Source organism: Sarcophilus harrisii, chromosome 2, assembly GCF_902635505.1.
Source record: "Sarcophilus harrisii chromosome 2, mSarHar1.11, whole genome shotgun sequence".
Classification (NCBI taxonomy): Eukaryota; Metazoa; Chordata; class Mammalia; order Dasyuromorphia; family Dasyuridae; genus Sarcophilus; species Sarcophilus harrisii.
In genome coordinates, this window is record NC_045427.1 from 20,894,161 (window position 1) to 20,914,005 (window position 19,845).

The following is a 19,845-nucleotide window of genomic DNA, read 5'->3' on the forward strand; positions in this document are numbered from 1 at the left end:
CCACAGAGACCACAATTGGGCATTGTAGCGGCGCGGCTGCCGTGGGAGGCCCCGCGGGCCGGGACCAGCCGCTCTAACCCGCACGCGCGCGCACGCACGCCCCGGAGGGGGGGGGGCGCGGGCGCGCGCACAGCCAAGGCACGGTGGCGGCGGCAGACACTGCGGCATTGTTCCCGCCGCCCGGGCTCCCCCCCAGTGTGCGGAGGGGCGGGAGGAGACCCCCGACAGCCCCCCCTCCCTCCGGCAGGAAGGAGCCGCGAGAACCCTCCCGGCGGGAGCCCCGGGCTTCGGGGCCGTCAGCCCAGAACCGCACCAAGCGCCAGGGCTGGTGCAGGGAACGTGCATCACCTTCCCATCACCCGCGAGACCCCGGCCGCAGTGTCTGCGCCCCAGTGTCGCCCAGTGTCAAAGGAAGGGCTGAGCCTCAGTCCCCACCCCCACCCCCCGTAACACAAAGGGGCGAGCCTCAGTTTCCCCCAATGTAAAACAAAGGGGTGATGTCTTGTTCCTATGACCCCCGATGCCCCAGAGACATGCAAGCCATTCTTTTTCTTTGGAAAAAGCAGGAAAGGGCCTGAGAGCGGAGGGGGAGACAAGAGTGAGAAGGCCTTGGGTCTCCCCTGGCCCGGCCACGGCCAGCATCCCCTCTGAGAAGCAGCCCCTGCCGAGCTGCCTGGGCCTGCACCTCTCTCTCCCCCCCCCCCCCTTTCCCTTACCTCCCTCCCCTCCTCCCCCTGTGGGTCCTCAACTTCTCTATCGTCTCAAGTCTGAAAAAAGTGACTAAGGCCATCATGGGAGAGGCAGGTTTCGCACCCAGGGCTCCCTGTCTCCAAGAGCAGCCCTCTTCCCACCACAATGCCTCTGAGCCGGTCCCCCAAGCTGGGGGAAACGGGATCAAGCTGCCCGGGGTAACAGACTAAAGGAAGCGGATGAAAGCCCTGATTTTCAGGCTCACGCTGAGCCATTACTTGGCCAGACCCAGCTCAGAGGCAGGACTGGGAGCCAGGCCTGAGAGGCACATTCGGTCCCAACGCTGAGGACTCGCCTAACGTGGCCCGGGCCCCTTGGTGGGTAGTGAGCTCCCCATCCCCAGAGGTCTCCAAGCAGTGGCTTCAGAGACTGGAGATATTCCCCTGCAGAGACTGGCTGGGAGGCCTCAGAGGCCGCACGAGACCCTGACCGGGCCCAGAGGCCTGATGTGTCAATCCGAGAACTTCAGAGATGTTCCAGTGGGCTCGGGGTAGGTAGGGCTGATGGCCCCGTCTCCATCTGAGTCGGAAGCCGGATGCCCTCCGAGAGCCCTTGTGATGGGGGGTCCTCTGAAGCCCTGCGGGGTCCGGGCTCCGTAATCTGTGCCTCTTCTCTTTAAGCTGCCTCAGAAATGCCAGCTCTGGGGCTGGGGGGCCTCGGGCAACATGTGCCCCCCCCAATTCTCCCAAGTAAACTGAGGTCTGGCCAAGTTCAGTCAAGTGCCTCCTTCCCTCCTTACAGGTACATGATGATATTAGGTCCCCATGAGATTTCTCAGCAGCCCCCTGAGCTAAGCCAGGTCAGCCTTATTGTTCCCCAAAGACAGATGGAGAAACTGAGGTTCCCAGAGTTTGGGGAACGTGCCCGAGGCCATGGGACACACTGGCAGAGTGGGGGCCTCTGGCTACAGCCCCGGGGGCTGGCCCTTGGACACGGCCTATGTCCACTTCTTGGGTTTCTGGGAAGCAAAAGGGACCCAGACCCCTAAGTGCCCAATGCCTGCACTACAGGGAAGGCTCAGTTCCATGACGCAGGAAGCAGGAGGCTTCCCCAAGCCCCTTTTGGGGGCGGGCAGGGGAGAATCCGCTCCCTTTGGGCTGCTGCCTCGCCTTGCTCTGAAGGGGCTGCTACTGAGCTTCCCATAGGGCTGGAGGAAGAGCACAGAGGCCATGGGGAAGGTTTTCCCCAGTCAGACTGCATCAGTCACTGTTGTGGTTCTTCTGAAATGAAGCCCTTCAGCCCCAACACTTCAAGGGCCGAGGACCCCCCCACGGGGCCATGCAGGGCCACAGCCTCACCCCAGCTCGCTCCTGGAACGCGCCCTCCCCACTCAAATTTAAAAAGTTCTGACTCAAAGCTTCGGTTTCCTCAGAAACCCCCCCCCTCGTCCTGCCCCCCAGCCCGGCGACCCCAGCCCCGAGACTTCGGGGAGGGGGGAACGGCGGAACAGCCTGATTTAGTGTTTGAGAGTGAAAATAAACACTGGAGGTTTTATGGGTTTGCTCACGTTGGCCCCAGCTTTCCTTTCCAGCGGCCGCTCAATCAATTCTTTCATTCACACCCGACAGGGAGCCCCGAGGAAGTTTACCTGGCAAAGCCCCCAAAAGTTCACAGTGTTTATTTGGGGGGAGGGCACAGAGGGTAGAGATGGAAAGTGTGACATTTCCTCTGCTCAGGCTTCAGGCCTGGGTGCCGCAGTCCTCCCCCAGCTTCCCCAGTCCCCTCTTCCTGGCGAGCTACAAGCACAGCCTTCCCCCAGTGTCTTTTCTCCAGGGTCCATCCCTTGCCCTGGACCAAAGCAGGAAAGCCGGGGGCCCTCGCACCCTGCTAATTCCCACTCAGGGCCTTTGCGCTTGGGAAGGCAAGGGGGGGCAGATCCCATCCCAGAGCTACTGAAACAGAGGGAAGACGGCGCCATTCCTCCCTCAAATCTCAGCCTCACCAATCCTGGCAAAAGCCCAGCCTCTCTCGCTGAAACCCAGAGCACTGGCCCCAGCCCACTCTCTCTGTTGGGGTCCTCCAACTGCTACCTGCCGGGGCCCCCAACAGGGGACAGAAGCGTGTCCCAATGGGCGCAGGCACAGAAGGTCCGGGGACCCTGACAGGGGCCTAGGCTTAGGAGGGGAAGTAGTCAGACCGAGTCCAACCCCCATGGTTTTATAAATAAAGAGCTAAAGGTCCGGGGAGGGGGCTTCAGGAGGGATCCACCCAACCCTGTGATATCCATTCTGACTCCAAGGAACTGGGAGATGTCTCTGGCACACTCCCCCAGGGACAGGGGGAACACCTGGAAATCCACACAAATTATCAGACTCCCCAGAGCTTGGCCACAAAGAGCCCTCACCCGTCTGCTGTCCACTAAAGCCCCCAGATCTTTTTCAAAACTGTTGTGAACTCATGCTTCTTCCATCTTAAGTTTGTAACATTGATTTTTTGGTATTAAAATGGAAGACTCATTAACCTACTGAATTCCATCCTATTCGATTTGGCTCAAACTGTGGAGATTTCTCTGCATCTTGACATTATCCTCCCCCCTCCACATCTCCACCTTTAACCAAATCATTGATAAATGGGTTACACCGCCAGAACCAGGCACAGTCTGCAGCATTTCGCTAGGGAGAGAGCCCTGCCTTCTAGACCCCGAAGCCTCAGCATTGACTCAGAATCTGACCATCCAACCAGTCCTGGAACCATCTGACTATATTTTAATCTGATTTCTATCCCCCCCCCATTTCCCCCAAAAATCATATCAAAAGCTTTGCCAAAATCTAGGCAAACTGTAGTTGGACGATGTCCAAAGCATTGCCCTCATCTCCGACTTTATTCCTGTCAAAGAGGGAATCTGGCACGGCCTGCTTAGGACGAAGCCCTTTCCTGCCATCAATGCTTCTTTCTGAACATTCGCCAATCATCTCTTCAATGATTTGCTCTAGAGTTTTCCCGGGACTTGAAATCGAGCTCACTGGTCTAGAGTTTGCAGACTATTCTCTTCCCTCTTGCGTTTTTTAAAGCTTTTTTGTTTTATTCTGAATTTAACACTGTACAAAAATGGACATTTCTGTATAAATAGAAGGAGAGGGAAGAAAAGCCTCCCTTTCGGAAACTTGGGACGCAGCTCCATCTCCAGACGTGGGCAACCGCTCCCGTTTTCCATGATACTTGGGGAAAGCTCTCATGGTTATGTTTTCCCTGACATCACACCCCAGTCGACGTCCGTGACCTCCCCCACGCCCCTCATTCCCTCCCAGCTGTGTCCTCCGGGGCCAGAGGCAAATCCCTCTTCCATGTGTCAGCCTTTATGTCCCCCTCCCTCCCCAAGCCTTCCCTTCTTCAGGCTTCCTCCCAACAGGTGCCCTCCTTAGCCCACTCCCGTTTCCTGATTTCCCTCCTGAAATGGGATGCCCAGAGCTGACCCCAGCCCTCCACCTGTGGCCTGGCCAGAGCGGAGGGAAGCGGCCTTAGAGATCCCTCTTCCAGCCCGGAAGCTGGACGACCAGGAGGATGAGCCGACCCTCCAGTGGGCAGCAGCACAGGGATGGGGGAGGCCGGCCCCTCTGTCCAGCTCCCACAGCTTTTCCCTGGCTCCCCAGGAGTCCGTCTCTCCTGCCCAAGCCAGGATCCCCCTCCCAGGGCCAAGCTGAAGGCCCCCCTGGCCCATGAAGGGAAGAGGGAACAAGCTGCCTTGTCTGCTTGGTCAGGGACCAGCCGGACTCGGCCCACAGAGCAACCTCCCCCAAGTCTCCAAGACTACGCAGGGTCCCAACTTTTCCATATGTCTCACAACTCCCTCCCTCTGACTCCTGGCTCCTCTCCTCCTCTGAATGAACACACACACACACACACACACACACACACACCCGGTGACGGCTCATAAATCTCCAAATGTGCCCAGGGTGCCGGAGAGCGTGCTCAGGGCCAAGAGAGCGGAGGCTAATGGGATCATCAGTCACAGTCTGACAGCTCCCGGGCGGATGAAATATGGCTCCGCGCAGGGATGGGGAGGGCAGGCGGGCAGGCGAGAGCCAACAGCTCCCAGGAACTTCCTCCAGCTGGGACCAACTTTCTCCACAGCAGCCCTCTCCGGGCCCCCCACCCGTCCTCCCGAGCTCTGCGCTGCCGGACCAGCAGCCCCTTCCTCCTTCTCACATTCTGTGCTAAGGCCCCAGGATCCTGCCAAGGATGCTGAGCCTCCAGGGAGTCCCAAAACAAGAGGAAGCTGAACCCAAATCACTCCTGCCCACCCCCGTCTCTCTGCTTGTCTGGGCCAATGGCCCCCCATGCCCCATGGACACTCACCCGCTCCTTTCAGGAAGAATAAAAATAAGTGGATGGACTGACGAATGGATGGAGGGATGGAATACATGGCTTACAGACTCACTCTACACCGTATTCCTTTACGTCTGTTTTATCTGTATCACTGGCCCACGATTTTTGTATGTGTTCTACATATTCATCCATTCACTGAGCCTGTATTAAGCGCCTACTACGTGCAAGACACTAGTGCCTGTGACTCTGAGACTCCTATTCATTCATTCATCCACTTATTTAATTAGCATTTTCAAGTGCCCCATTCCCAAGGCGCTGAGCTATGCCCTATAACCTATTCCATCACTGATATATGAAAAATAATGCAATCTTTGTCTCTATGTAATAACTAATAGCGAGCACATACACAGAATGTCTCCATCCTTGCAAAACCTTTTACTTGATCCTAACAACAATCCTGGAAAATAAGGGCTACTCTTCCACCCCATATCCCACAAGTCCCTGGATGTCTAAGACGAGACCCCTCAGTCTGAAGGCAAGGGCATGGCCTCCAGGAGGAAACCCAAGTCCCAGACTATTGGTCAAAAGCAATCCCAAAGATCAGCCCAACAATTCCAATAGCTTTGTGACGGATGAGCTGCACCGAGAAGGGGGATTGTGGGAACTGAACGTGGATCACCACACAACCTTCTCATTCTTGTTGTTGTTCATTTGCTTTTCGTTTTCTTTCTCATTTTTCCTTTTTGATCTGATTTCCTTGTGCAGCAAGGGGATTGTGGAAATAGGGACAGAAGAACTGCACAAGTTTAACCTATACTGGATTATTTGCCGTCTAGGGGAGGGGGTGGGGGGAGAGAGAGAGAAAAATTTGGAGCACAAGGTTTTGCAAGGGTGAGTGTTGGAACTATCTTCACATATAGTTTGAAAATAAAAGGCTATTATTAAAAAATAAATGAAATGTTAGGCCAGGACCTGAAAGAAGTTAGTCTGGACCTAAAAGAAACATGTGTCTTGTTTCCTTCCCTTTCAAAACCCCCAGATTTCCCAGCTCTGGCTTAAGGGAAGAGGTCCGACATTTTAGAGCTTTCTATCGTTTGTCTTCCAAGAAGCATCTCGCAGAAGGATTTCTCTCCCCTGTCCCCAGGGCCCCTTCGTCCCTAAGGGAGCCCCCCAGTCCCTGGACATACCGGAAAAACTGTCCTTGTCCATGGCGGTCAGGTCTCGTGCCTGGTACATGTAGCAGCGGAGATGGTAGCGGTTCCCATCTTCACGGAATGGGAAAGAAAGGAAAGCCGGGGTGAGCACCTAAGGGGCCGGACTCAGTCCAGAGGGCTTGGGAGACGAGGGTGGGACTCAGTGGGACTCGGTGGGACTCGGGGGCCAGCACTTAGCTCTCTAGGGCCCCGGGCGCCTTTGACGGAGGGAGGAGATGTCGTGGCTGACCAGGGAGAGGGGAAGTCTCAGAAGTGTCTGCAAACCATGCACCAAGTCCGGCACTGACGTGCACGGGCACCCACCCATGGAGACACAAGTACAAGGAGAGAGTCACTCACATCCCACTCAGAAACACAAACAAAAGGACAAAGACATGTTCGTGCACACAAAGACTCCTGAAGATAGACAAAGAAAGACTGGAGACCCCCCCAAACCCCCTTCCCCTTCACCGTCCCCACGGCCCAAGGTCACTCACAGTCAAAGATGCAGGAAATCGTGGGCCTGTTGACCCCGAAACTCAAGGTAGAGATTGACTTGGAGTCTTCGCTCTTGTCATCCACCACGCCGCCCTGGGGGGGTAAGGAGAGGGGGCCTGAGACACGCCGAGCCCCGGGGACGGGCCGACTCCCAGAGCCGCGGCCCCAGGGACGAGAAACATGGCTCCTACTCTGAAAGTGAGCCTTGGTCCCCAAAGAATCCCCAAACCTCAGCGAGAAGGGGCCCCTGAGGTACAATATCCCCCCAAAGTGGCCAAAATCTGGCGCTTGAAGACTTCCGTCCAGGACAAGCCCACGCTGTACAGTGGAGGAAAACCAAGGCAAGGCAAGCTAAGCAACCCAGCCGAGCTCACACAGCGAGGGCCGCCCGAGCCGTGACCGAGCCCGAATCGCCGAGGGGGCCTGGGCCGCATTAGGAGAGAGCTTTCGGGCACGGGGCTGTCCCATCGACCTCTGCCCTCCCCATCGCCTGGGCTCGGGACTGGGAGCCACAGCTTAGGGTGGCCTCTAGTCGCCGAGAAGTGCTCAGGCTGGTGAAGGGCCTGGGGACGTGTCAGGTGAGGAGCCGCTGGGGAAAGCAGGGCTGTTTGGGGGGAGAGGAAAAGCCCAGCAGAGGGTGGGGCACAACAGCTGAATGCGAGCATGTGATGGACTATCATTTGGAGGGGCCAGATTTGTTCCCTTTGGGAATGAACAAATGCAGACCCAACGTCGGGGAAAACTTCCCAACAAGGGGAAGTGAGGAGTTCCTGCTCTGTGGAGGGTCTCCAATGGGGCGGGAGGGCCCTTCAGGCACTTAAGAGTGAGGACTCCTCTGGCGGGGGGCTCGGGTCAGTGTGCTGGGGTCCCTGCCCCAGTCTTCTGCACCCACGGCCACGGCCTTCGCTCTTTCCAGATTCCTCTGGGTCCCATAATCCCTGACTACAGCTCTTTTGTGAGTCGCTCCCCTGCTCAGAAGTCTTCAATAGCTCCCGAGCAACCAGAAGAAAATCCATTTTCAGCTTTCCTCGAAAGCCCCCCAACACAGACGACCCGACACTGGCTCCTCCCGGCCCCATCTCCTCCCCCGTTCCCCTCACTGCCCAGCGGACGCCCCCTCCCCCCCCCCAGGGCTGGCTCTCCTCTCTGTGCGCCCAAAGCTGGATTCCTCCCTCCTGGCCCAGGGAAGGCTGTTCCCAAGAAGCCTCCTCTCCCAGCCCGAGCCAGAGCTTCTCTGCGAGCCTCCGACAGCCGCAGCTCGGCCGCGTGACAGAGCAGGGCCCCGGCTGCCCCAGGCGTGCAGTTTCCCAAGGAGAGGGGATGGATACCTCCTCCCTCTCCCCCACAGCCTGCGTTGGGGCTCGATAAAGACTGTCCCGTTAACACTGATGAGCTTCAGCAGGAAGAACTATGGCATCTCCTCTCAGGAGCCCCTGGTGGGAATGGGGAGACCCGCCATTGCCCTCAGAGAAGGGGGGGAGCTCCAGGACCCGCCCCCAGGGAGCCCGCTCTGCTCTGAGGGAGACAAGAGACCTGCCCCTCCGCCATGTCCTGGGTGGGGGCGGGAGTCGCGGCCCTGCCTTCAGGAGCTCCTGGCCTGAGGAGAATCCTGCCCTGTCACAGCCATTCCAGTCTAAAGGAGCCTCAGCCCCAGGTTAGCCCCCTGGGACCTGGCCAGGCCGCACCCAGGAATTGGAAAGCCAGAGGAGGAGGCCCTGGAGGAGCCTCGGAGCGAGGCCGTCCGACCCCTCCTGGCCCCGGGGATCCGGCCAGCGCCGGCCCAGGGCCCTTCCTCCCTCCTGGGGGAGCCCCCCGTGCCCGGCCTGCCCCAGAGCCGGGCTTCCTGCACTAAGGAGCCCGACGGAGCTGCCCCCGCTCTCAGAGGGAGGGGAGCGGGCCCACCCTGGCCCAGGCCAGGCCCCACTGGCGGCCTACGGGAGCACTAAATCTGTCAGGCTAATTGCCTCTGGAGCACGCCAGGTCAGCACGAGCCAGCTCCCCGGCCTCCCCTCCGCCCCCGCGGCCATCCTGGTGTGTGGGCCGGGGGAGGGGTCCGGCCCAGGCTGCCAGAGCTCCCCAAGGCCTGGGGGAGGGGGCGTCCAACGGGCCCCAGGCTCTGGACGCTGTGCTGAGCAGGCAGAGACAGGGGAGGCAGGAGGCCTGTCAGTTATTCTGACACAGAGAAGGGGGCAGGAGGTGGGCCACAACCTCTGGGGGCACAGGGGAAATAGGGAGAGCCCTCGATTGATGGGCAGGACCAGGGTGCTCTTCCCAGAGGTCAGCTACTGTGGGCTGGGGCCAGGAGCACCAGCAGGCTCCCCCTTCTCTCTCCGTGGCCAGGAGTCCCCTTCATGGCAAGGGGGGACATGGGGATGGTCCTGGAGGGGGAGCGATCTCTGGAGGGGTGCAAGCGTTCCCCCCTCCCCCATTCCCTTGGATCCGTCTGGCCAGCTGCAGCCCCCCCAGGCCCTGTTGAGAGGAACAAGCCCCCCAGTTTGTCTCTGGACGCCCTAGCCCTGCTTCTTCGGGGGGCTCATGTCCTCAGCCTCCCCGCCTCTCTCGGCCCGGCTCCCACTCGGGCTGGCTCCGTCCTTCCTCCCAAAGCCGGCCCATCTTCCTGAGCCCGGACGACCTCAGCAGTCCCATCCTCCTGGGAGCCTCTGTGGCCCTGAGGGAAGGAGGAAGAGCCTGGGGTCCCGGCTCCCCCCTGCCCTGAGGCGGTGGCCCTTCAGGGGTCTCCTTTGGGGAGTCACTTTCCCAGGGGAGACGTTCTTTCTGGTTTTCATTTTCATAAAAAAGAGAAAGAGCAAAGAGCTCTAGTCCCCAGGCACCGACCCAGAGGGGGCTGCCTCAGAGCCCTGTTAGCTCTGGGCTGAGGCCTCCGGCCACTATCCCCCACCCCGGCCCAACCCTGGCCACAACCACAGGCTTTCCTCCCGATGAGCCTGGGGTAGAGAGGGAGAGAAGGGTTTGGGGAGGGCGGGGGAATGGAACGTGGAGCCCCAGCCCAAGGGGGGCCGGGGCAGAGGGTGGGGGGGGCAGAAGGCAGGGGTCACAGGGAGAGAGAGGGCCCCCATCCCGTAGGGTGGTTTGGGTGGCTGCTGTGTGTGCACCTATGAATGTGTGAGTGTGAGTGTGTGTGTGTATGTGTGAGTGTGTGTGAGACACACTTGGTGTCCATTCGCCTCGGTTTCCTCAGGGACGATAGTATCTCCCAGGGTGTTGTGTAGCTCAGACAAGATCATGCCTGGGAAGCAGCTGGCCCAGGGCTGGCACAGGTAAGCTCTATACCCACGTTCACCATGATTACAGTGGATGACATGTCCACATGTGTATGCCCCTGCCCAGCTGCCCGCCCTCTGCCGCCTTACCCTGGGTTCCCGTTAAAAAACACAGAGATACCTGGGAAAGGGACGGGCAGAAGACGGACAGGGAGGGAGGGGATGGGCTTCCGTCCTGTCTGACGGGAGAGACACGGCCCTCCGTCCTCTGGGAGCCACGGAGCCCCTCTCCCTTCCCACTAATTGTGTGCGATGGAGGAAGAAGAAAAAGAAAAGACACCATTAAAGATCCAGCACGAGAGAGCCGTGTGTATTCAGGGTTTCCAGAAGGGCAAGATCGTTCCCGGGAGCGAGGATAGACTGGGGAGCCCGATTTGGAAGGGAGGCCCTTCTCAGCAGCCCAGGGAGGTTCCCAGAAGCCGGGGAGGGGGCTGGAGCCCTCGCCCACAGCCCAGCCCTCTCGCCCACCTGTGAGCACAGGCTGCCGGGCGGAGCTGAGGCTCTGGAAGGAGAGAGCCAAGAGCAGAGAGCCAGCCATGGAAAAGTGAGGGTGGGCAAAGGAGGTGAACAGGGACTTTTCAGAAGAAGAAATCAAAGCTATCGATGAGGATGTGAAAAATGCTCTAAATCACTACTGATTAGAGAAATGAAAATTAAAACTACTCTGGGGACCACCTTACATTTATCAGATTGGCTAAAATGGCAGAAAAGAAAAGAATGACAGATGCTGGAGGGAATGTGGGGGAAATGGGACACTCGTGCATTGTTGGTGGAGTTGTGAACTGATCCAATCATTCTGGAGAGCGGTTTGGAACTATGCCCAAAGGGCCCTCAAACTGTGCATCAAGACCTATACTATGGTTCCCAAAGAGATCAAGGAAAGGGGAAAGGACCTATTTATGCACAAACATCTATAGCGGCTTTTTTTTGTGGTGACAAAGAACTGGAAAATCAGCGGGATGCCCCTCCGCCGGGGAGTGGCCGAACAAGTTCCAGTGTATGATTCTGATGGACTAGGAACTAACAAACACGATGCTTTCAGAAAAACTTGGGAAGACTTTCATCAACTGATGCAAAATGAGCAGAAGCAGAACCGGGTGCACAGCAACAGCAATACTGTGTGAGATCGGCTGCCAAGGAGCCAAGACAGTGCTGAAGGGCTTATGATGGAAAATGACATCCTGAGAGCAAGCCTGAATACAGGACCAAGCGGATTGGTTCGCTTTTTTGTAATATGGCTAATAGATATATTATATCTATAAATATCCATAAATATATATAATACATATAAATATATTAATAATATATATTTATAAAATATGCTTTGCATGACCTCACAGGCCACCTAGCCCAACCCCCTCCTTTTTTCCTGAAGGGAAACCAAGGCCCAGGGTTCATAAGCAGTCACCCCAAAAAATAAATGAATAAAATAAAATTCGTATATATATATATATATATATATATGTACATGTAACTGTCACAAATAGCTACAGTCACACTTAGGAATTTTGTGTACCTACAAAAATTCCTTGATACACACATTTCATGCACACACATACCTAGTGCCCCAAATGTGCACGCACATTTCACGTAAACCCTTCTGGGATTGCAGGGGCACGTGTACACACACACACACACACACACACACACACACACACACGCACAAGCACCCACACATGTGTGCACATACCCCTTACCCAGGGCTACACCATCACTGAGTCAGTCTCCAGACTCTGGCCCTGAGCCTAGGCCTACCTTGGGGATGTTAGCAGGTACTTTGAGACCCCATCACCCCCCTCCAGTTTAGCTCTGATTAAGTGGGGAGGGGGAGTTTCTCAAGGCCTGCAATCCCCGCCCCGGCCCAGAGCAGCCTCCCCTTTAATTTCCTTTGTTCTCCTTGCCGCCAGCTGAGCCTGGGGCCTCTGTTTCCTGGCCAGGTCGGTGCAGCCTCCCCAGAAGAAGAGGAGCTTTGAGGGCCGGAGGAGCTGGGAGCTAGACTCAGCCCCCGTTTTCCGCCTCCTCATAGCCCCCACATAATTATGATTCTGCTTGTACCTTAAGCCCAGAAACGAGCAGAAGCATCCTTGTAAAAGAAGCAAGAAAGAGTCTCACGAGGCTGGTTTGGGCCCTATGAGAGAGCTGAAGCCAAAGCCACCAGTTGCCCTACCCAGCCTCGCGTCAGCAGGATTTGGGGAGGGGGCACAAACTGGCCACTGGGAGGCTGTCACGTTGGCAGGGAGATATGGGGAGAGACAAGGAAGCAGAGCAGACTGAGGCTGGCTCCCCCATGGGCCAGACTTTCTAAGGCTAACTACCGCATTTCCCACCACTACTTGGGCCCCCAAACACATACTAGAATTATTAGTAATTACTAGTGATCTCAGACCAAGGCCACCCCAGAGCCAAGGCCCACAGCTTCCCTAGGCAGAGCAGGCTGCCTTCCTCCTGTGAGGGCCCCTCCCAAGCCAGCTGACCCTGGACAGGTCACTTCCCTTGTAGAATGAGAGGTTTGGCCTCCACGGCCCCAGTCTCCTTAAGCCCTAGTTGAGCTAAGATGGCTCTGATTTCTACTCCAGAGTTTCTTGGGGATGACTGAGGGTGGGGAGGAAGAGCCTGTTTTCCCCACTGAGGGATTTTAGCCCCTGACTTTCTGAATTGGCTCCTTTGAGGCCCGTTCCACCCAGCAGGACTGTGTTCCTCGGTGGGCAGAAGGCCCAGCAGAAGGGCAGGGGTGTGGCCGGGGGCTCTGGCTCGGGCTTCGCTGTAACAGCTCCTGGGAACACAGGTTCCCCCCCCCCACCAGCTCCCCTCTCCTCCCTGCCCAAGCCCTGAGTGAAAAAGCTATTCTGAGCTGTCCCTCCCAAGACAAATGGGCCAAGAAGCGAGGATGGACTCTGGAAAAATCGAAGGGCATGGGAGCCGGCCTGTGCCAAGGGAGACGGTCTAATTCCGTGAGCTCATCCAATGCAGTCACTTGCTTTGACTTTCCCAGGGAGCCCTGAATGTCAGGCAGAGGGGCGGCCGGGTGGGAGCGGGAGGTAGAGGACGGGTGTGGGGTGGGAGGAGGCAATTTGCTATAATAGTGGCTTTGTGCTCCACTCCCAGGTTCTTTGGGAACGCCAGGAAGATTATGAAACCCGGTGTCTTTGGGAACGCCAGGATATTAGCTGGAAAAAGAATAATACTCAAATAAAATAATGCTCGGGATGGAGTCTGCAGACCGTTCCCGTTGGCCCGAGGCTGGCAGCCAAGGCCTCCTGCTCTGTGAAAGGAGCCAGGAGGGTGGGGATGGGAGGAGGGAGAGGGCCCGGGCTGCATGTGCTAATTACCAGACAGGGTCTGCCTTCCAAGGAGCTGTCTTCACAGGGGGACAGGAAGAGCCAGGCCCCGGAGCTCTGCTCCAGCACCAGGGAGAGGACTACGTGCCGGGAAGGGAAAAGGGAACCAGACACAAAGGGCCGGGAGCACTGGGAGGCCATCGGTCTGGGCCCCCATGGTCCGGGGTCTGCCCGAGGGACCCAGGAGCCCAGGGACAGCGGGGGTGGCAGTCATGGGGGACAACACAGGGATGAGACACAGCAGAGGGGAACCGGGACTGCAACTCCGGACAAAGGGAATGGGCCCCCGCACTCTGGCCCCCATATACAGGCTGGACACACCTGCCCCTCTGTGAGTGGGGGGTCTGAGAAGGGCCCAACCTCACGCGCTAAGTGAGGAGGGAGGGAGGGAGGGCCATCGAGAACAGAGAAGCCCCTGCTCCTACACGCCACCATATTTCACCCAAATGTTTCCAGTAGATTGCGCAGTTCTCCCTACTCCCAGTCTACATTGCCTGTCCCCTCCAGCTACCCTCAAGTACTGAACCTGGGGTCAAGAAGATCCACGCTCAAATTCAACCTCAGAGACTTCTGAGTTGTATGACCCTGGCCAAGTCACTTAACCCTGTTTACCTCAGTTTCCTCATCTATAAAATGAGCTGGAGAAAGAAATAGCCAAACCCTCCAATATCTGCTGAGAAAACCCCCAATGGGGACACAAAGAATCTAACATGACCAAAATGACTAAAGGACAACATGGCCACAAACTCCTCAGCTGGGCATTAAAGGATCTCCCTAGTCTAACTGAGATATCTAATGTCCAGATTTCTCAAAGGATCTCCCTAGTCTAACTCAGATCTAATGTCCAGATTTCTCCAAGTTTCTCCCTAGTCTAACTCAGATCTAATGTCCAGATTTCTCGAAGGATCTCCCTAGTCTAACTCAGATCTAATGTCCAGATTTGCTCCATACCACTAACTCTTCACCTCTTCCTGTCCCAGACAAACTGGCCTGTCAGCCCAATACCATCCAGACTTCCCTACATAGACCTCCTGCCACTGGTTTCCTTGGTGATGTTGATGAATCACTGGCTCTCCCTGGACCTCAGTTCCCCCAAATACAAATGAAGGAGGTTGAACTACAAAAGGCCTCTTAGGCCTCCCAGATTACCATCTAACCTCTATGGGTGGACGTTTCCTGATCAGCAAAATTGGGATAGCACCTGTTTTTACAGGCTTGTGGTGAGGCAGCATATGCACCTGCTTTGGAAACCTTCAGGTGGCACAGAAATGTAGCTTTTTTTGTTTCAATTGACCGTGAGCTCCTTGAAGAAGGGAACCCTGGCCTTTCTTGTATCCTCCGGCCCTTAGAGCAAGACCTGGCACACATTAGGTGTTTAATAAATGTTTATTGACTAATGGACTGAGGGGTGAATGTCTGCAAATATGAGCTCGTTGAAGAACATTTGTTTAATAAGCCTTTTTTAGGGCCAATGCAAAAATAATTGTGTCAGTGTCTGTGTGTGTGTGTGTTTCAAATTCTGCTGTATTAGCTGCTCTTTGTGTACATTAGGCAGATTCTAGACATTGGGCAAAGAGTTTTCTAATCAAACTTAATTTTCCAGCAAACTTGGAGAACTGGGGTGGGAGTGAGAACAGGAAGTGGGGTTAACTGACGCTTGCCCAGAAAACGCTGCAGTTTTAACCTGGTCACACTCTCTCTGTCCACTTCCGACTTTCATGGCTGAGCAGGTCCAGACTAAGGACTGCAAGGGGCCTGCCTTTCGTCCGCCAGTTTTACTCGGTCTCAGCATCATGTGAGGGCCAGGATCAGCTTTTAAGCAAGAGATGGGGCCGGGGGCGGGCCGGGGGGAACCCTACTAACTCTAGATAACAAATATGGACAACTCAGAGCTGGGAGGGGGCTTAGGGAGGGGGCTAGAACAGGGGATGTCGGAGCTGGGAGGGGGCTTAGAACAGGGGATGTCAGAGCTGGGAGGGGGCTTAGAACAGGGGATGTCGGAGCTGGGAGGGGGCTTAGAACAGGGGATGTCGGAGCTGGGAGGGGGCTTAGAACAGGGGATGTCAGAGCAGGGGCAAGTCACTTAATGTGATGCTCAGTTTCCGCATTTATAAAACAGTGAAAATAATTATGCAAGTCACCCCATGGGCTTGTTGGTTTGCCCAAGTGAATGTTGTTAATAATAAAGAATAATGTCATTCCCATCTCGGCCCTGAGCCTGAAGCCAAGAACTCTCCTCTTCCTGAGTTCAAATCCAGCCTCAGATACTCCCTAGCTGTGGCCCTGTCTGCCTCAGTTTCCTCATCTGTAAAATGAACTGGAAAAGGAAACGGCCACCCCTCCAGTATCTGTCAAGAAAACCCAAACGTGGACACGAAGAGCTGAATACAACTGAAGTGACTAAATGACTAAACATACCTATGTATACACACACACACATATATATATAAAACGCGCATGTGTGTGTGTGTGTGTTATGATTATATATACATTTGGACCTTCTCTGAGCGCCCACGCGAGGATGGTCCACGGTCCCCTCCCCCAGCTGGGAGCCGCCCTCCGCCCATAGATCCCCTCCCCCCAGGCACTGCCCACTCACCAGAGCCCCTTCCAGGGCAAAGACGGCCGCCGCGCCCGTCCTCTCCAGAGGCTCCATGCGGCGGCGCCATCGGCGACGGCGGAAGGCGTCCGTCTTCCGGTACTCCATGTGGAACTTCCAGCCAAAGAGAGACGCGTATTCCCATCCCTCCCCCTCGGACTCTGCCTTCCGGTGCTGCAGGGACAGGGGGAGAGCAGGGGAAGAAGTAAAGCATCTGGGAGATGGGAACGACGCGGCGCCATCAGTCTGGGCGTCCCCTTCCCTTCGTGCCCCCCTTGAGGAAGGGGCTCAGTCTGGAGAGGCCCTGCCTGGAAGGGCCCTGCTCAGGTGTTCTGACCCGGACCTGCCCTCCCCAACCTGTTGTTCAGCTGACCCTGACCAGCGGTTAGACCAGGGCTAGCGTTACGGACCGAGAGGGCGTCCCTGAGGCATCAGACAAAAGCCCCCCACGGCCACGGGGCCAGATCCCCTCCGGCCGGAGCTCCCGAACCCCCCCCCCCCGCTTTCCCCCCACTGGCCCCTCCCCAGGACTCACCTTTATCAGTGCCTCCATCTGGCTGAGGTCCCTCCTTCGCAGGCGGACCCAGCGGCGCCGTCGGCTGGTGTGATACATCTTCTCGGCCGGAACCCAGTGCTTGGGCTTCCGCTCGGGCGGGATGGTGAGGCCGTACTCCCAGCCTGCGAGAGACCAGCCCCGGGTCCCTTGTCATTTCCCACAGCAGCGCCCCCCACTCTCCCAGAGCGTGAGCAGAGGGCCACCGGGGGTCCTTTCCCAGGGAAGAGAAGGGGGTTTGGCCCCCGGCCCCCTGACCGGTCTCCTGGGGTCGGGACGCGCAGTTCTAGATGAGGGAGAGGGGATTATAGCTTGGCCTGGTGCTCGGCATACAGTGGGCACTTAATAAATGTTGGTGATTGGTCTTAGGACCCTAGTTTTCAAGCTGAAAAGGAGCTTAGGAAGTCATGAGATTGTAGCCTTAGAACTGGGACGGCCCTTGGGAGGCATCGAGCCCAGCACTTTTTGCAGAAGAGGAACCCTGAGGAGGCTCGGAGGAGTCTGCATTCACCACAGGAGGCACGCGTTGTTTTTCCTGATCGGACGCAAGCTCGTCACAGGCAGAAATTGCTCTGTTTTTCTCTAGGTCTCCCCAGGGCCCAGCAAACAGAGTGAGCTTAAAAAATGTGGATCAATTCACTCTCGCGCCCAAGGTTATGTGCACGGCGTAGGTGGGATTTGAACCCGGGTCCTGTGGCTCCAGATTCCCTCCCTATGCCTATGGCAGCCTAGGCCTGGTTACAGGCCTTTTTTGCAGGTTCCTGGGTGGCCCATTTAAGCCAGGCCCCGCTCAGTTGCTTTCAGAATGCCGGCTAGAATGGAAATTCCCAGAGGGCAGGGATTCTTGTGGCTGCATCCCCAGCTCCCAGGCATACAGCAGGCACTTGATAAATGCTTGCTTGAGTGGAATGTATTTCCAGAGGATTGCCCTGGATTCAGCATCTTCGCCGGCACCTCATCCAAGCCAAAGAGACTGCGCTGCTCGCCCCCCAAAGTCAGTGATGCTTTTCCCACCAAGTGAAGCTAAGAGCTCAGTCCGGACAGGACAGTCCCCTGCAGCCGGAGGGGACCCCCCCTCCAGGCAGTGAGACCCCCTGCGCCCCCTCGCACCTAACCACCAGGCCTTCCTACCTAGTTCATCAACAGCTCGGTTGAGATCCGTAGACCATTCTTCATCTTCCCACTTCCACCCCACGGGGCAGACGATATCGTCCTTGGGAAGCACCTTCTCTCCATTCTGAAACAGAAAGAGACAGACAGAGAGAGGGGGAGGAGAGAGGGAGGGAGAGAAACAGAGAGAGAGAGAGAGAGAGAGAGAGAGAAACAGAGAGAGAGAAGAGGAGGAGGAGGAGGGGGAAGGGAGGGAGAGAGAGAAGGAGGGAGTGACAGAGAAGGGAGGAGAGGAAAATGAAAAGAAAGAGGGAAGTGAGTGGGACAAAGATAGAGGAAAGAGAGAAAGAAGAACAGGGAAGAGAGAGAAAGGGAGAGACAGGGAGAAAAATGGGGCAAGTGACAAGAAAGAAGAAAAAGAGAGAAGAAAGAGATAGGAAAAAGAGATAGAAAAGGAAGAAAAAGAGAGAAAAAAGAGATGAGGAAAAGAGATAGAAAAGAAAGAAAAAAACAGAGAAGAAAGAGATGGGGGAAAGAGAGAGAAGGAAGAAAAAGACAGAAAAGAAAGAGACGGGGAAAAGAAAAAAGGAAGAAAAAGGGAGAAAAAAAGATTAGGAAAAGAGAAAAAGAAGAAAAAAGACAGAAGAAAAAGATGGGGAAAAGAGATAGAAAAGGAACAAAAAGGGAGAAAAAAGATAGAAAAGGAAGAAAAAGAGAGAAAAAAGAGATCAGGAAAAGAGATAGAAAAGGAAGAAAAAAGAAGAACGAGATGGGGAAAAGAGAAAAGGAAGATAAAGAGAAGGAAGAGATGGGGGAAAGAGAAACAGAAAAAGAGGAAAAGATGGAGACAGAGTTAAGCAATAGCTTGAGACCTACCCAAGGCCACCGAGCCTAGCCCCCAGAGAGCTGCAGGAGTCTGTGCCCAGACCATCCTCCGTAACCACTGCCCAACCTTCCCCGCCCCCTACGCAGGACCCCCGCTCACCACATCTGTGTAGTTGTCGCTCATGTAGATCCACTGGCCTCCGGGCAGGCGGGTTTGGTTCTCAAACACCTCCTCCACAAAGCTCAGGTGGCCGGCGTCCGCATCGTGCAGCAGCCTGGGCCAAGAAAGGGCTGCTCAGAAGGCGGTCAGAGCCTCCCCAAAGAGCTGCTTGTGGGGGACAAGCTCTGCCTCCTCCCACCCCGGAGCCTGCACGTGGGTCACTAGGGGTGCCAGGGTTCGGCACCTAACAGAGAGGGAGGCAATGAGAGAAACAGAGACAGAGACACATGGGGGGAGAGAGACACAGAGACAGACAGAGACAGACACACCCACACGCAGGGAAGGGAGAAGTATGGAAAGGGCCCCTGCCCAGCTCCCCTGGCCGCCCCAGCCCCCCAGCCCAGACTCACGTTTTCTCGGGGCTCACGAACCAGTCCCCAGCCCAGTCCCAGCCCGCCGAGGGCCGGAAGCTGTCTTTGGGCAGCTTGATCTTGCTGGTGACATCGGAGAACTTGGGGTAGGTGAGTCCCATGGTCCCCCAGGTGCCCATCAAGGCCAGCTTGGTCTGGTTCTCATACTGGACGGGGAAAGAAAGAAAGTGTGTGAGCCCAGGGGGGGCGGAGGAGCCACCAGGCCTGGGCCCCTGCCCGCCAGGAGGAGAGGGAAAGGAGGAAGAGCCTGGGGGGCTACTCACGGTTTCGGCAAAGACAGAGAGCTTCCCCTCAGCGAACTTGTTTAGCTCCTTCTCATCCACCGAGAGACCCAGCCAGAGCTGGACGCGGATCTGGGCCGGCATCTTGGAGCCCTTCACACCCTCCATCGGGTACTGGACATGAAGCGGAAGGAGAGAAAACCAGAGCTCCTGTATCCGGCCCTGGCCCAGCCAGAGCCCCCCAGGATGGATGCCGGGACCCCTCGGTCTCTGTGCCCTCTGCAAGCTCGCAGCTCCCCGGAGCCCGTGCCCCGGAGCAGCCGCCATGGCACCGCATGCCCTCAGAGACCACTGGCCGCCCCTTATCGAGCGGCTCCCTCCTGCCCAGGCCCAAAGGGGGACAAGCCCTGCCAGGGGAGCTCGCTCTCCACTTGGAGGACAGAGGACCCGCAGAGAGGAAATACCCCTGATTCAGCTGCAGGCCCAGAGCTCCATGTCTGCCCCCCCCCCCAGCCCCTCGTTAGCCATTCTGAGTAACAGAACCGGGCTCGGCCGAAGGCTCACTGGGACAGAACCCGGCCCTGGCTTCCGGCTGCCTCAGAGACCAGGGGCGAGTCACT

General features: G+C 56.6%; 1 protein-coding gene across 1 annotated transcript in view; it reads right to left on the bottom strand.

Annotated features, from left to right (window-relative positions):
- The window catches only part of DYSF (dysferlin), a 211,045-nt gene that overhangs the window by 62,587 nt on the left and 128,613 nt on the right, over positions 1 to 19,845 (bottom strand). Inside the window, 8 exon segments of the mRNA XM_031949204.1 lie at positions 6,204 to 6,281; positions 6,707 to 6,800; positions 15,926 to 16,099; positions 16,461 to 16,603; positions 17,610 to 17,715; positions 18,574 to 18,688; positions 18,984 to 19,150; positions 19,268 to 19,399. Of these exon segments, the coding sequence (XP_031805064.1) occupies positions 6,204 to 6,281; positions 6,707 to 6,800; positions 15,926 to 16,099; positions 16,461 to 16,603; positions 17,610 to 17,715; positions 18,574 to 18,688; positions 18,984 to 19,150; positions 19,268 to 19,399 (1,009 nt within the window).